Source organism: Petaurus breviceps, unplaced genomic scaffold, assembly GCF_028583685.1.
Source record: "Petaurus breviceps papuanus isolate PSGF00001 unplaced genomic scaffold, PetGlider_PUasm1.0 38, whole genome shotgun sequence".
Taxonomy (NCBI): Eukaryota; Metazoa; Chordata; class Mammalia; order Diprotodontia; family Petauridae; genus Petaurus; species Petaurus breviceps.
Window position 1 is genome coordinate 81,532,408 of NW_027186304.1, and position 16,186 is coordinate 81,548,593.

Sequence of the window (16,186 nt, forward strand, 5' to 3'; positions counted from 1 at the left end):
GCCCCAAAATTTTAACAATGTCTGATATACTTTCCAATCCAGACCAACTTCTGAGGTCCTCTGTGGCTCCAGTTCTGTTGTATCATCGCTTCTATGGATTTCCCACAAAACACACATTTAGGTAAAATGTTGGAACAAATAAGCACGAGAAATGCAGTTACCATGTATATACTACATGGGGGGAAAATGTTTAGAATATATGTCTTTGAAGGCATTTTGAGTTTAGTTTGTATTAAAAGAATGGAAGTTAGCTCGCACCAGAAACTGAAATTTTAGTTACTAGCTGTGTGACAAATAAGCAAGTCAGGTAACAAGTGCAGGTCAGTTCTCCTTGTTTGTAAGATAAGGGGGTTGAAATAGATGATTTCTAAGATACTCCTTAATTCTGACTGGCTTTTTTTGTGATCATTCACAATTTAAGTTATAGTGCCAAAATGTGCTATAAAACTTCGAAAAGATACATGGAAGAAAACTGTGCTTGAGAAGAATAGCAAGTTATTTGATGAAAAAACTACTTCCTAACAGTTTGGCAGAATCCTTTTAGAATGATTACAAGTCTGAAGAAAATTAAGGGCGGGGGGAAAGAAAAATTAGGCTTCACTGATGTCACAGATGGCTGGCATAAATGGGACCTTTATTAGCCATCATCCTTGAACTATGAAATAAATACCATTTGATTTACTCCTATGTCAACAAAGAACAGAGAATTTTGAACTTCTTTTTCCACTGTGTAGATTCCTATGATATTGTTTCTACTTCTACACAAGGAATTTTTTTTAATACTTGAAACGCGTAAGAATGGGAAAAGCTGGAACATAGGTAAAATGTGAAGATAAGTACAGGGAGGCTTTATAGCTATAACACATAATTCCAGGTTCAAGAGAACTCTAATTTGTTAAGGTCAAAATACAAACCTTAATTTTAAGGGCTCTTTTTCTTTAATGACTAGTATTTCCTTTCTTCTTGTGAAAACTACAACATACTAGTGAAAACTAGTCACATACTTGATTTAACTATCATGTTGCATTTGCATTTTGCATGTTCACATGGCAGTGGGTGTGTTTAAAAGAATCAAAGTGAAATCATTTTGCAAATGGGTGATATATTCAATACCACTGAATTATAATTAAAGACTCAGAATGCTCTCAAAAGATCATCTAGTCTAACCTTGTCAAGGCAAAACCCTACTATAGTGGTTTATGAATTGGATAGCATTTTGTCCTATCACTTAGTAACTATTCCAGTATTAAAACACACATTACGGGGGCGGCTAGGTGGCTCAGTGAATAGAGCACTGGCCCTGGAGTCAAGAGGACCTGAGTTAAAATCCAGCCTTAGGCACTTAACACACGTACTAGCCGTGTGACCTTGGGCAAGTCACTTAGCCCCTCTCAAAAAAAACCCCCACACATTAGAAGATTTTCTTTATGGGTATTCTTGGTGCTATACAAGCACATATTCACTAGTAGTTGTTTTTTTTTTCTCTGTAGTAAGAGAGGAAGAAAAAAATTCAGTATGCTCCCTTCTTACAACTGTCATATACTGGAAAATAAGGTGTCAAACTTTGGTACACTTAAATTTTGGCTGAATAGAACTGATCCCACATCCTTCCTAAAGACTAAATCCAATTCTTTTAAACTTTTTTCCATGTCATAGCCTTTACTAATTTCTGTTACTTTTCTTTGAATGTTCTGCAATTTTTCCACAGTCCATCAGGAAGCAGATATAAACAATGCATTACATTCAGAACCTGATCAATATGAAGTATAGCAGAAAAATTGCTTCCCCACTAAAGCATCATAATACTCTTAAATACTCTCTAAAAAATTTTCTAATATTTATTTAAAAAATTTTCACATTTACATGTAGAAAACAATCAACATTTTTAAAACATTGTGTTCCAAAGTCTCTTCCTCCTTCTCCACCCTACCACCATTGAGAAAGCAAGCAGTTTAATATAGGTTATACGTGTGTAGTCATGTAAAACATACCCATTTCATGTTGTGAAAGAAAACAGACCAAAAAGCCTCTAGAAAAATAAAGGAAAAAAAAGCATACCTCAGTCTGTATTCAGACACCATCAGTTGGGTGTCTGGGTATGGATAGTATTTTCATCCTAAATCCTTCAAAGTTGTCTTGGATTGTTGTATTGTTGAGAATAGCCAAGTCATTCACAGCTGATCATCTTATAATAATGCTGCTACTTTGTACACAGTACATTTCACTTTCCATCAGCTCATGCAAGTCTTTCTAGGTTTCCTGATAGCATCCTGCTTATAATTTCTTATAGTATAATAGTATTCCATCATAATCACATACCATAACTTGTTCATTCATTCCCCAATTGGACATACCCCTCAATTCCTAATTCTTTGCCCCCAGAAATGAGCTGCTATAAATATTTTGTACATATAGGTCCCTTTCCTTTTTTTTTTTTTTTAAATCTCTTTTGGGATACAGACCTAGCAGGCTTAGTAGTGGTATTGCTAAGTCAAAGGGTATGCATGTTTTATAACATTTTGAGCATAGTTCTAAATTGCTCTACAGAATAGTGGCATCAGTTCACAACTCCACCAACAGTGCATTGGTGTCTCATTTTCTCCTCTTCCCCTCCAACATCTGTCATTTACTTTTTCTGTCCTATTAGCCAATCTAACATGTATGAGGTAGTACCTCAGGATTGTTTTAATTTGCATTTCTTAAATCAACAGTGAGAGTATTTTTTATTTATTTTTTGCTTTTTGGAGTTTTGGAGGGCAACTGGGGTTAAGTAACTTGCCCAAGTTCACACGGCTAGGGGTGTGTGTGTGTGTGTGTGTGTGTGTGTGTGTGTGTGTGTGTGTGTGTGTGTGTGTGTGTGTGTGTGTTAAGTATCTGAGGCCAGATCCGAACTCAGATCCTCCTGACTCCAGGGCTGGCGCTCTACTCACTTCGCCACCTAGCCGCCCCAAGAGTATTTTTTCATATGGTTATAGATAGCTTTGACTACTTCACCTGAAAACTGATCATAATTTTGATTATTTATCAACTAGAGAATGGCTCTTATTTTTATAAATTTGACTCGGTCCTTCATGTTTGAGAAATGAGGCTTTTATCAGAGAAACTTGCTTCAATTTTTTTTTCAAAGTAACTACTGCTAGCTGTATTTCCCTCTATCCTCTTCCCCTCTCTCTCCTTATAATACTCTCTTGATTTTTAAAACAAAGGGGCTACATAATGCTAAGAAATAAAACCTTTCCATTAATGGTACAACATCAAAGACTCTTACTTAACTTAGGCTTCACCATCCTGAGGAACTTTTCTGTTGTACCTGTATCTAAGCAGTACTCATTTCAAATCTTATTAATATTAATCTATAAAATTAATTTTTGGTTTTTAAGAATACAAACTTGGACTTGTTCCTGGCAACATTCATTCAGACAGACCTTCACAAATTATTTCATTCATTTTTTTGATGTAATTTTATTTTATTTTTGCTTTTTGAAGGGCAATTGGGGTTAAGTGACTTGCCCAAGGTCACAGAGCTAGTTTTTGTGTTAAGTGTCTGAGGCCGCATTTGAACTCAGGTCTTCCTAACTCCAGGGCCAGTGCTCTATTCACTGCACCACCTAGCCAGCCCTCTATGTAATTTTAAATCACAGAAATCAAGATACTTAAGAATTGGATGTCTTAGTAATACTTACAAGATACTTAAGAATTAGATGGACTTCTGATTGAATCCTATATATACTTTCACGGAGCTCTCAAATTCTCCCACAAATCTTTTCTCGTTATTCCTGAGAGAAAAGATTTTTCTCTCCTATGAACGGCTGTAGCAATTTTTTTGCACCAATCTTTCTGCAATTACTATACTACCATTTATATGCCTCATCTCCAACTAGTCTGAAAGTTCTCTGCAGGGTGTCTCATTTAACTTTGTATTCCCAGCCCTGTATCAAATATGTAGAGAATAAATATGTGTGGAATGAATCAAAGAAAATTGGTTTTACTTATGCATCTTCAAGTCTATCTTTTTTTCCCCACAGAGAAACTGCCCCCAAAATAAAAAAGGGTGTGTTACAAATACAACGCACCACAAAACGAAGGTTACCTGTTCTGACCGGCAAAAGATGCCTGTTCTATAGGCAAGATGCTCTCAGGCCACGGGGCAGTCTGGTTTGGGGGAGCTTGTTGTTGGCTATACTGGGGTCCTCCCATATTCATCTCTAATTCGGATGGCCCTAAACAAAGAAAAAGAAGGGTCATTGTATGCAAGTGAACTTCTTGGCCAAGAAAAAATGGAAAAGACTGGGGGTGTGAGGGTGAAAAAGAGAAATTCTTTGGAGGGAAACAAGATAGTAAGGCATTTCCTCTGGTAAAAAAAAATATGTGTGTGTATACACACACACACACACACACACACATACGCACAGAGGAGATTATTCAAGTCACAGATTGTTGAGAATCTCTGATTTTCTTCCTCCTTCCTCTTCCTGTCCACTTACTAACCATTTTATTTTCCATTATGACCTATTATTAGGGGATGGCAATAAGCATGGCTAGGCCAAAGACTTGAATCATTCCTTTTATAACTTTTTAGAAGTCCTAGCCTAAGGTTTAAAACTACAGAGAAGTTGCTGTTATAATGGAAAAATCAAGGGGGTTCTGAGATAAAGAATCTGGGTTCAAATTCCATTTCTGCTATTTACTACATGTATGGCAACTTCAGTTCAAATCACTCAAATTTTCATGGCCCTAGCTTCCTAGGATTGAACTAAATAATCTCCCAAATCCCTTCTAATTCTAGAGCAAATGAAAATGAGTTCTGAAGAATTTTGGGTTCTCTTGTCAAATGAGCCTCAAGTCAGTCTCTCTCTCTTATTGTTAGGTTCTTATCAATCTTGAAATATCTAATAGCACAGTATATGAAAAATACATGAACATATAAGTGGATCTGTACCATGCTATAGTGGATGAGATACTGAATAATATATAATAAATACACAATTAAAAAAGCCTGAAACCTTAAGTCTGACTAGCACACATTATCCTATTATTAATTTATTTAACACCTGGCCAAATTCAACTATAGTGCTCATATTTTCTTTTTGGTGCCTTTAGAGCGCTATCATCAAGGAGTATTAATTTATTTATATAATCATCATTTGATATATTTATCTAAAGTAAATTATCCTATTAATAACTTAGACTTAGTTAGCATAGTTAAAGTAAAATCTTACACTCATTTCTGTTAATTGCTACTCACACTAGTTTATCAAGGGGAAGAGTACCTAATTGCAGCTATGGGCAAGTCTTGAACGTACTGAGAGAAATGTCACTCCCTTCAAGAGGTCACAGAAGACTGAGAGTGTCAGAAGCTAGCTTACCCATATTCATGACCTGAGACTGAAGCATCTGTCTTTGGCCAGGCTGGCTGCTAGGTCTCATAGGAATGCTGGCAGTTGGGTTACGAATCATACCTCCTTGGATCGGCCTATTCATGGCACTGGTTGTGGCGGGACAGGTGACCCTCACTGCGGAGCCCGGGGATCCCCATTCTCCTGATGGGATTGCAGGTCGGGAAGCATTTCCACCAATCATTCCTGTGGTAAAGCCAAAGAAAGTAGAGAAATATATACCTTACTAACATCTTACTCTTCACAAGGAAACTACTAGTTTACAGAATTAGACCAATCTTCTCGAATGAGTGACTTGTATCCTTCGTTGTTCAGTTATGACTTGTGATCATTATAAATTTTGTGTGATAGAGAGCTGCTGCTGCTGCTGGCGGCTGTCATTTGGAGAAGCTATGAGAACGACTCCCATGTGTGCCCCACAACAGGTGCTGGGGGCGGTGGATAACCCTGACTTCCTTCCTCAGGAAGTGAATCATATTTACTGGCACAAAATGTCAATGCTTCACTCTCCAAAAAGGGTTAGGATAAAACTAAGAAATTAGGTGCTAATTAATAATGGATATTTTCTTATAAAGTGAAAACTCAAAGAATACTCTACAAGACCTAGGTTAAACATTGAAATACTAGCTTCTTTTTCAAAACACAACCTATTAACTCCACACTCTGCCTAGCCAGCCTGTATAAATTATGGGGAAATTACTCACAGGAACTTTCCGATATTTACTACAGTTCATTACAGTTAAAGCCAGGGGAAGTCCTGCTATTGTTACAATTCTGAGCTACCTATTTACACCTGCTTGAACATCTCTAGATGTAATATGGCATCATATTATATTTAGAGAAATTATCCCTTTGTAACTAAGACATTAGGAATTATTTTTACTATATATAAAAGAATACAAGATTTGTCAAATGGTATCAAAGTTCGTGACCCATCTGGTCTGGCATTTTGGTTTCTGGCACTTGCCAAGTATCAGATATTTTAAAAGAAGGAGGAAATAACCCAAAACAAATTGGTTTTGTTGTATACATATATGCAGGCCATAACAATTCACTAGAAAGTGTGGTAAATCTTAAGGAAAAAGAACAAACCAAAAATACTCTGGCTGATTTTTTTTTTTTAACATGTAAAATGGAGCTATTAATTTGTATTTACCTATTTCAATGCTATCATTAGATTAAAAATGTAATTGGGGCTATGATCAGATAAAAAAAACTCATCATAATATCAGTGCATTACACTAATTGGGACATAGCTGTAAACTGTTTTTCAGCTGTATGAAACTATTAGTATTCTCCATTTTTCCATCATGGTTCATAAAGATTACCCATATTTAAACACAGATTACCAATTAGGATACTAGATGAGTCAGGATTCACTAAAACTGTTATTTTCAAAGGAGATAAATCTTGGTGCTTTACTCTTTTCCATCAGAGAGGTGGCAGAGGGGAATGATTAATTTAGTATCATCTTTTTCCTGGAATACATTTGCAATCAAATGCTACTATTGCTAATAATGCTATATAGTTTTCCCACACTATGAAAATATAACCTATTAAGGTACATCTCAATTGTCCTTTAATGAGAATACTTATTTTCTTTTAAAGTAAGTGTTTAATCAAATTCATATTAAATGAATAGTAATAAGACATTCTAGGGTTTTCAATTCAATTCTATGTATAGTATTGCTTGTGCAATTCATAAAATTTCAGAGCTTAGATACTATCCAAATCAATAATTTTGAAGATGAAGAAACCAAAGCACTGTGAAGGGAAATGACTTGTCTGTTATCACATTAATAGTGAAAGGGTAAAGGTTAAGAGCCCAGTTCTCTTGAATCTTGCTTTCTCAATCAACCTTTCAAAAGCTTTTGCTTAAGACTTTCCTCTTCTGCAAGGATTACGATGGACATCCTAACACCCAGGATATCCCGTAAGATAATCATTGTTCAAGTTCCTTTTTCCTATATGAGAATCTCAAATATCTTGTCTGCAGAAACCAAGGATCTGTCTGTCACCCTTCATTTTTTAAACAACAGAGGAAAGCAACTCTATATTGTCGATCATTCCTCACCAAAATGAAAAGTTTAAGGGCGATGGAGCATTGTTACAAATAAGTAAATATTGGAACAGCATAGCAACAGCTAAAAGAACAGTCCTTGTTGTTTTTAGTCCTAGACATAATCAAGGAGATTAGGGTAATGGTACAGATATTTTATGTTCTATTACATCCAAGTCCAAACTGGATGACTGAAATCTTAATACCTTTGATAACGAAGAAAATTAAGTCAGCAATAAAGGTTATACTTTTATACACTTTTAAAATATAATGGTTGACTTGGATTTGACATTTTCAGTGTCCTGGTTGGGCTGCACGACATATAAAATGCAAAGTTAGTTTAGTTTTTAACTTCTGTTTTATAACTCCTTACACATATGTTACTACCAATTACTGGGAGGGTTTAGAGATGTTACAGATATTCACTGGGAACAAACGATCATCTATTAGTTTCACAAAGGTTCCCAGAACTACTATTTGAAGATAACCATCTAGAATTTTACCTGTAATGGATAGGAACCAATTATATTCAGGTTATGGGATTAAAAATTATAGTACTGATTAGAAATTCCATTAAAATGTCAAATACAGCAAAAATAATCAGTTGATAGTTTATTTTTTGCCTTTCAACCATCATTCTTGGAAATTCTAGAGATTTTTCTGGTTGTTTGAATATGTTACTGTTAAAAATTTTATCTCTACCATGAAGAATTCATTTAAATATAAAAAAAATGCATTTAAGGTAGAATATAATGCCAGTAAGTTAAGTAATTCAGTGAAAAAATAGTGCATTTAAGCCCTTACCTGTACTACTGTTCCCTAAATTTCCTTGGTTTCCTATCATTCCTTGATTACCCATCATTCCTGGCTGAGGTATCACTGAATATGGACTACTGTTTCTTATTGGTGGGAAAGGTCCAGCACTTGTTGGGCTTTGCAATGTGATGTCAAGTGGTAAATTCTGGTTTGGCAATAACCTGCCCAGTTGTCCTGGTCGTGGGTTATTAAAAGCTAAGGAGAAAAACAAATAAAATTGAAGTTAAAATAAGATAATGAAAAATGACAGTCACAAGAATGGATTAGACAAAGCCTACCGCAGCAAAACAGATAACAGACTAAAAACATATACACAGTGCCAAATTGTAGAGCTTAACTATGATAATCTTACTTCCCTAATTTCCAGAAAGTGACATAAGTATGTACATTTGATGACAGAGAAGCTTTACTTACCATTATTTTCTCTAAATGTTAAATCTCTATGATGAAATAATGTTTAGTGCCTTTCTCATTATTAAGTATAATGATTACAGAGTGGAGTTCCAAAATTACTTGATTACTTGTATCTTATCTCTCTCTCTCATACCCCTGTAACATAACTAGGTTGAAAACATATAAAGGATTTAGAGTTTAATTGGCTTAATAAAGGAAATACTGAGATGAAATGCCATTTAATTCAGTCATAGTATTAATTAATTTCAAGGTTTAATCCAAGAGTATTTGTCTAGTTAACTATCAAGCATTTGTTAGGTGTTTATTACATACTGCATTTTCTCACGGAGCTTGGCAGTGATCTGCTGAGATTTATTGGCTCAGTATGGACAGCAATGCCTGGTAATTCAGGGTGGCATGTAAATGTGACAGCTTGGCTACCAGAATTCACAAAATTAACCAAACTACTTCATAATATGTAGGAATATCATGATAACAAAGGTTTAAATTATTAACAACCATTGGTACAATATATTTTTTACAATGATTAGCACTGGGAAAAGAAATTATTAATGTTTAAGCATGGTTTCACTATTTGTGAAAGAATGAGAATGATTCATTTCTTCCTTTTGTTCATTAGTTAATTACTACTCTAATACCTGTATAGTACTTCTTATGTGTACAAAAGAGGCCAGAAGTTCCCAGAATTATGTTCCCTTACAGGCCTTTACTTCCCTTTTTATTAAACAACTGCAAAATGCTTGAAAAAATTATCCTTAATGTTCATTTTTTTGGGCACTCCTCTAGATTTTTTCACTTGGAAATTCTTATAACCCTCCAGTCAAAAAGAAAAAAAGATGCCCTGGTTCCCCAGATCTACAGAAGGTAATAGGAACCATAAATTTTTTTTTTTCAGAAATAATCAGGTCTCACTTGAGTGATGGTTTTAATAAGTGAAACTTTCAAATAACCTACCTGGTAGCTGCAAATCTGGTGTCTTGATTCCCCCGCCCATGAAGTATAATTACATGGTGCCTTGTCAATATGTAGTTGTAGGGATAAAGTTTTCAAGTTTATATAACACAAGAAAACAACATGACACTGACATTATGTATTACCTATCTATGAATTCTGGCCCTTGATGTCATTCTCATAATAGTCATATAAAACTAAGCTCTTCAACACCTCAAGGTTAACTAAGAAAGTTTTACATAGTAACAGAATGTTTCAGATCTTAGATTAAATAGATGAGAAAAAATTCATGTGGATACAAAGTAAGTACAGCTTTATATAAAGGTTATATAATATATAAACCTGATCCAAGGATGGGTTTCTAATTCTAAGCTAATTATTTTAGGAAAACATTAAAAACTAAATATCTTAGACAAGAATTTTATTTTTAATGAAAATATTTCACTTGTTCAGCTCAACATTACAAATTCCTCCATCTTCAGTTCTGATGGTTTTAGTCAGTATCAGTCAGTTCTAACATTAAAAATAAATGCATAAAACTTTAAAAGATTTTGTCAATTAAGCACAAAAGTGAACTTCAGAGATCTAATAATTATCTCACAAGTGATTTAATTTAGATTATTTTACTAAAAAATTCAGTGTTTTATTTAATTCTTTCTTCCTTCATCCCTGAAGAGCTGAAAAGCATACTCTTAACTAGAACTAATTTCAAATGGCTGTTTTTAATGACTAAGCACAGTAGATGGTGCTGTCTGATCACAGGAAATCTGAGACAGCTAAGTCTTCATGATCCCAAGAGCATTCTTGCCCTAACTATTTCTGACAATGATGGTATGTACATTTCTCAGCTTGAACAGAGATTAACCAAACTCACTGCTTTGTGAAATCCGAAGTGCTGGTTTCTGGGCTCCAACAGGTGCAACAGGGCTGTTTTCAGCTGTGAGCTGCATGAGGTCATTGATGATGGCTTGCTTGTCCACTGATCCAGCCTGGGCACCTGGCCGTGTGTCTGGGAAAAGCTGTGGTAACTGACTGTTCTGCAAATCATCCAAAATCTCCTCCAAGTTGTCCAGCTCACTGCCAGGCTATATTGACAATCAGCAGAATTTATCCAATACCTCTCCAAAAAACCCTCACAATAGTACTATAAAATATACACCCACCCAGAAGGAATAGACACAAAAAGGATTCAGATTTATACACATAATGTATTAAGAGGATATTCCAAAACAACATTTGTGCCCAAAGATCAAATACTCCCTCTTCTGAACACTTTCTCTTTTATAGGTTTTGGTATACTATTCTCTCTTGGTTTAGCTCTTACCTGTCTGACTATTTCTTCTCAAGACTCCTTTGTTGGATCACCAACCAAACATATCATGCCCTCCTAACTGTGGGTATAACCCAAGAATCTTTCCTTCCCAGGGCTCAGGACCTTTATGCCAGCTCCACATTTAATATATATAGTCCCATGTTCCCCTCATTTTCCATTGCCCCTCTATATGCAGTCTTCCTCGATTAAAAACCTTAGGTCAAGGACTGTCTTGCTTGTATTTCTATCTTCAATACTTAGCACAGTGTCTGGAATATACCAAGCACTTAAATGCTCTATTTGTCTACATGCTCTGTGCTCTTTCACTTTATGAACATGTCAATACCAAAAGTTAATTATCATGCTGATAACCTTCTGATCTATATTTGCAACTCCAGGTTTTTTCTTGAGTGCCAGTTCCTCATCATCTACTGCCTGTTGGTCAAATCAAACTGGATATTCACAGAAGTATCTTAAATTCAACACATGTCATTTATCCTAGAATCTTCCCATTTCTGCCATAAATTCTGGACAAGGCAGCAAATCATGCAGGTTTGTAGTCTGGGCCTCAGTTCCTTACTCTGTCACCACATTTGTCTAATCAGCTGCCAAATCTTGCCATTTCTACCTCCACATCTTTCATATCCAAGAAGGAGTAAGCTGATCAATATAAATAATGCACTAAATCTCCTAGTTAAACAACTGTCTTGTCATTCTCATACAACCACCACTTTAATTCAGGTTTTCATACTCTCCCTGGACTATTGTAACGGCATTCTAATTTATCTGACTTCCTCAACTTTCTCTTTACTCCATCCTACACACCAAACCCAGGTGATTTTCCTTACGTACAAATCTGATCATGTCCCTTCTCCTCCTCAGTAAACTCCAGTGGCTGTCAATTCCAGGATAAAACATCCAATCCTTTGTTTGGCTTTTAAAGCCCCTTATATCCTGGCCCCCAAATACCTTTCCAGCCTCACGGTTCATTACTATACTTCTCAAACTCTACAATCTAGAATACCTGCCTTTTCGTTTGTCAAACATGGCTTTCCATCCCCAGTCTTTCCAGCTTTTCATACCAGTCTTCTATTCTTAGACTTCACTACCTTAAAACTGAGCTCGAGTACTACTCACTACCTGAAGCCTTTCCTGCTCCCAACTGCTAGTAACCCATCCTATATAAAGTTGTATGTACTTTTTATTTAATCAATAGAAATTAAATGAAAATATATCTTGTACATTTCTGAAGCAATCTAAATAAAAATTATTTATGTGGAATAAGAGAAAATGTACAATAAACTTGCTTCAACACAGAAGCCTAGAGAACATATCAAATCTGGGGAAAAACATGTGTCAAAGTTTGAGGGATGAACACTTAAAAATTTTTGTTTCAGTAATTAAGCCTTAAGCAGTAGAAAGTATAATGTTTCAAGTAAAATCTGTAAAAGATTTTGTTAATTTCAAGTGCTTCTATTTATTTCAGGTGGGTGGAGATTTTAATATTGCAATTATATTTTAGAGAAGCAATTCTTTTTTTTTTTTTTAAGCAATTGGGGTTAAGTAACTTGTTCAAGGTTACACGGCCAGGTGTTTCTGGGTGGGTGCTAAGTGTCTGAGCCCGGGATTCGATCTCCAGGTGTTCTCAACACTGGAGCCGGTGCTCTTACTCGCTGTGCTATCTGGCCTCCCCGAGAAGCAATTCTATATAATGGCAGTGGGGAAACCAGAAATTTATAGTTAAATAAGCTAGATTTTATTTCTTTAAAAAACTTTTTTTCCCCTAGTCTGACTGTATCCCTTGCACAAAATAGCCCCTAGCCTAGAACATTTTCTTTTCTTACTTTTGCCCCTGGGAACCCACTGATTTCTTCAAGGTCTAAGTCAAGAGCCAACAAAAGGCCTATTAATAGTGCTCTTTTCTCCCAAATCACTCCGTATTCAACTTTTCTGTTTACAAGTTGCCTTCCCAATAAAACGTAAACTCTTTGAAGGCAGGGAGGACTGATCACATTGCCTGTTTATAGGATGAATTAAAGTTCTACTTCTACCCCTTATTAACTCTGGCTAATCCTCTGACATGACTAGGGAAATTACAATCTGTATTGATTTAATATCTCTACTTTAAAATGCAGTGATTTAAAAACTATTTTCTAAGGTTGAAATGTTAGAGAAAATACTAATCCAATATTTTAATTAATTTTTTCCTAACATTTTCACCAAAGAAAATATTTTTCAATTGCAAAGTTTTTTTCAATATTTTATACCAAAAGAAAGACACTATTTTGTCATCGGAGTAATTCCACTGACTTCAAGGTTACTAGATGAACATTTCCTTTTCAATTTGAGTGGCATTTTCTACTTGTGCTTTCAGTTTCAAATGACAAAAAGGAGTTGGGCGTTCCTGTACAAAGAACAGTAAGGAGGGACATAGACAGATGTATGATTTAAGATCATTTGGACAACTGAGTGGAGGATAGACTGGAGTGAAGAGACACGTTGCCAACACTCCAGGTATGAGGCAATGAGGGCCTGCACCAGGGTGTTGGCAGTGGGGATGAGAGTCTACAAGAGATGTCAAAGTATAAAGGATGGGACTTGGCAATAGACTGCAACCCCTAGGGATGAGGAGTGTGAGGAGGATTCAAGGATGACACCTAAGTTGTGAGCCTGAGTGATTGGGAGAATGGTGATAGCTTATACAGCAACAGGAAGGATGAGAAGTTTAAGATGACAGACTGGAAGATAGGACTAACTTGGAGAGATAGGACTAACTTGGATGAAGATCCAGCAAAAGAGACTGAGAAGCAGGAGGAGAATCAGGAGACAGCAGTGTCACAAGAGTATCAGAGAAGAGGTGTTCAGCAGTGTCAAAAGCTGAAAAGAGGTCAAGAAGGGTGAAAGCACAAATCCTTAGATTTGTGATAGAGAACACGGATAATGGGTGGTGGGGAGGATTCAGTTGAGCTGAATAATAACAGGGCGTTAAGAAGAGAATGAGAAATAAAAGGAAGCAGAGGCACCGACTGTAGATAGCCTTCTCAAAGAAGATCCACAAAAAGGAAGGGATATGGGATCTGTAGAGCTAGCAGTGATGGATGGCTTTAGGGTATATTTTTTTAAGGACAGGTGTGTTTGTAAGTAGTAGGGAAGCAACCAGCAGACAGGGAGAGACAGAAGATTAGTAACAAAGCAGAAATGATAAGACTGTTCATTCTACTGGAGCAGAAAGGGTTCACTTATGCCTGTAGAGGGGTTGGCCTTGCCAAGAAGAAAGGTCATCTCTTCATGTGAGATAGGGGCGATGCAGGAGATAGTGGAAGAAGGCACCTGAGTGATACAAAATGATGAGGGGAGAAAAGGGAGCTTTGAATTGATTGATTTCAATTTCTTCAGTGAAATGATTTCAATTTCTTCAGTGAAACATGAGACAATGTTCTTGGCTGGGGGTGGGGTTAATGGGAGGCTTAAAGAGAGATAAAATGAGTCAATTAGGGACTTGTAAAAAGATTGCCTTGCTGCATTGAAGACCCAATTGAGATGAAGTAACAAATTTGTAGCAGACCCAAACAGCACGATTTTTAATATATTTTTTTCAACAGCTTTGTCCAGTAGTACATGAAAAGGAAAGAAGGTAGCAGATGGGACAAGTGGAGGTAGAGTAATCTGAGGCTGAGGTTTGTCAGGGCAAGACTGGCGTCGGGACAAGAGAGGAGAGGACAGACAGTACAGAGTTAAATTTAAGGGGCTAAGATGGGGAATGGAGGAGAGTGTAGACAATGCAGGAGTCATGGCCTAGGAAAGAATCAAAAGGTAAAGGGATTGGAGGTGCTGGTGAGAACAAAGAACACGGGCAGGGATGGTAGGCAAAGTGAAAGGTACAATTATAGTAATTATCTAACTTCTTGTGGAACTGAATCTATCAGCGCTTTCTAAATAAGACTTATTATTGAATACATTCTGCATAAACTCTTAAGACCTATATAAGCTGCTACATTATATTTAAGGAATCCATTTACTTCCATTAATTGGTAATTGAGATTTTCTCAAGAACACTATCAATTTCTATTGTATCCCTATTGAATGCTATAAGATTAGTACTAAAGATTATGCAGAAGTTCCTTTATAAGCAATTTTTAGAGATGTACACAGTTTTAATATACTTTTCCAAATTATACACATAATATTGTTAATAAATGCTCTTGCTCAAGCTTATGTTGAGGAGAGAGATGTAATAATTTGCCCCCCTGAGAAAGTTTTGCACTATCAAGGAGCAGAAATGTCCCTAAATGATCACTTTCATTTCAATGACAAAAAAAAAAATAAAGCATACCATAAGTACTCAATGAATATTTTCTTTTTCCTTCCTTCTTCCATTTTTTTTAAAACATTTCTTCCCCCATCCTCAAGGATGGTTTTAATGTATAAAGTAATTGAATCCTGGAGCTACCCCTTCCCACATCATTATATGCAAAAATCATTAAAAAAAAAAGGATCAGATCAAAACTACTCTGGACAGATTATCTATTCCAACTTCAAAAACTAATGATGGTATTCACCCTTCCTCTATAATCTAGTCCTAAATTTAACAAGCCTAAATGATGGATCAACAGTTGGCATAGTTTTAATGAGTTTCAGTTTTTTTCTTCCACTGCCTTTTAAATAATTTTAATAAATAAAATTAACCATTTCTTTTGGATAATTATAGAAGTATTTATACTCCTAAAATAGAACAGTTATAATCAAGTAAAATTTTTAAAAAGTTTATTTGGTACATTTGCTATTTTAAGATTGAGTCAACTAAGCCAGTTCAACTTTAAGTCAACTCTACATATTTCTAGAAATAATGGAATCACATTTTGTGTTATGAAAGAAAACTCATGTGGCATTCTGGCTGGTACACCTCAGAAGGTAAATAAGTATATAAATAGCATCTTTAGGGATTATAATTTACAGACAGAAATTATACTCAGTAAGTTCACAACCTGAAAAGTTAAAAATGAGATTTAGTATTACAGGTAATATATAGCTGTGGGGTTTTTCTTCCCCCAGTGATGTTTTGTATAAACATTTTAAATTGGCAGCTAATCCATGTCAAAATAGCTTCATCTGTGAAAGCACAATTATTTTTCCTGGGTCCTGTTTACTTTCAAACTATTTAAACATTCAAATGACTTCCTTCTATATCTGATAGTGGTGGGGGAGATCAGGTTAATTATATTAAAGATGTGTGAATTT

The 16,186-nt window shown here is 35.7% G+C and overlaps 1 protein-coding gene across 14 annotated transcripts in view; it reads right to left on the bottom strand.

Annotated features, from left to right (window-relative positions):
* NCOA2 (nuclear receptor coactivator 2) overlaps positions 1-16,186 on the bottom strand; it is a 450,248-nt gene that overhangs the window by 39,657 nt on the left and 394,405 nt on the right. For 13 of the 14 annotated variants that reach the window (XM_069100096.1, XM_069100098.1, XM_069100100.1 and 10 more), the window contains 4 exons: positions 10,511-10,721; positions 8,260-8,466; positions 5,367-5,582; positions 4,091-4,220 (listed from right to left, as the gene is read on the bottom strand). In XM_069100096.1, coding sequence (XP_068956197.1) covers positions 4,091-4,220; positions 5,367-5,582; positions 8,260-8,466; positions 10,511-10,721 — 764 coding nt within the window. The remainder of the gene's footprint in view (positions 1-4,090; positions 4,221-5,366; positions 5,583-8,259; positions 8,467-10,510; positions 10,722-16,186) is intronic. The other variant, XM_069100105.1, reaches the window with a different exon arrangement.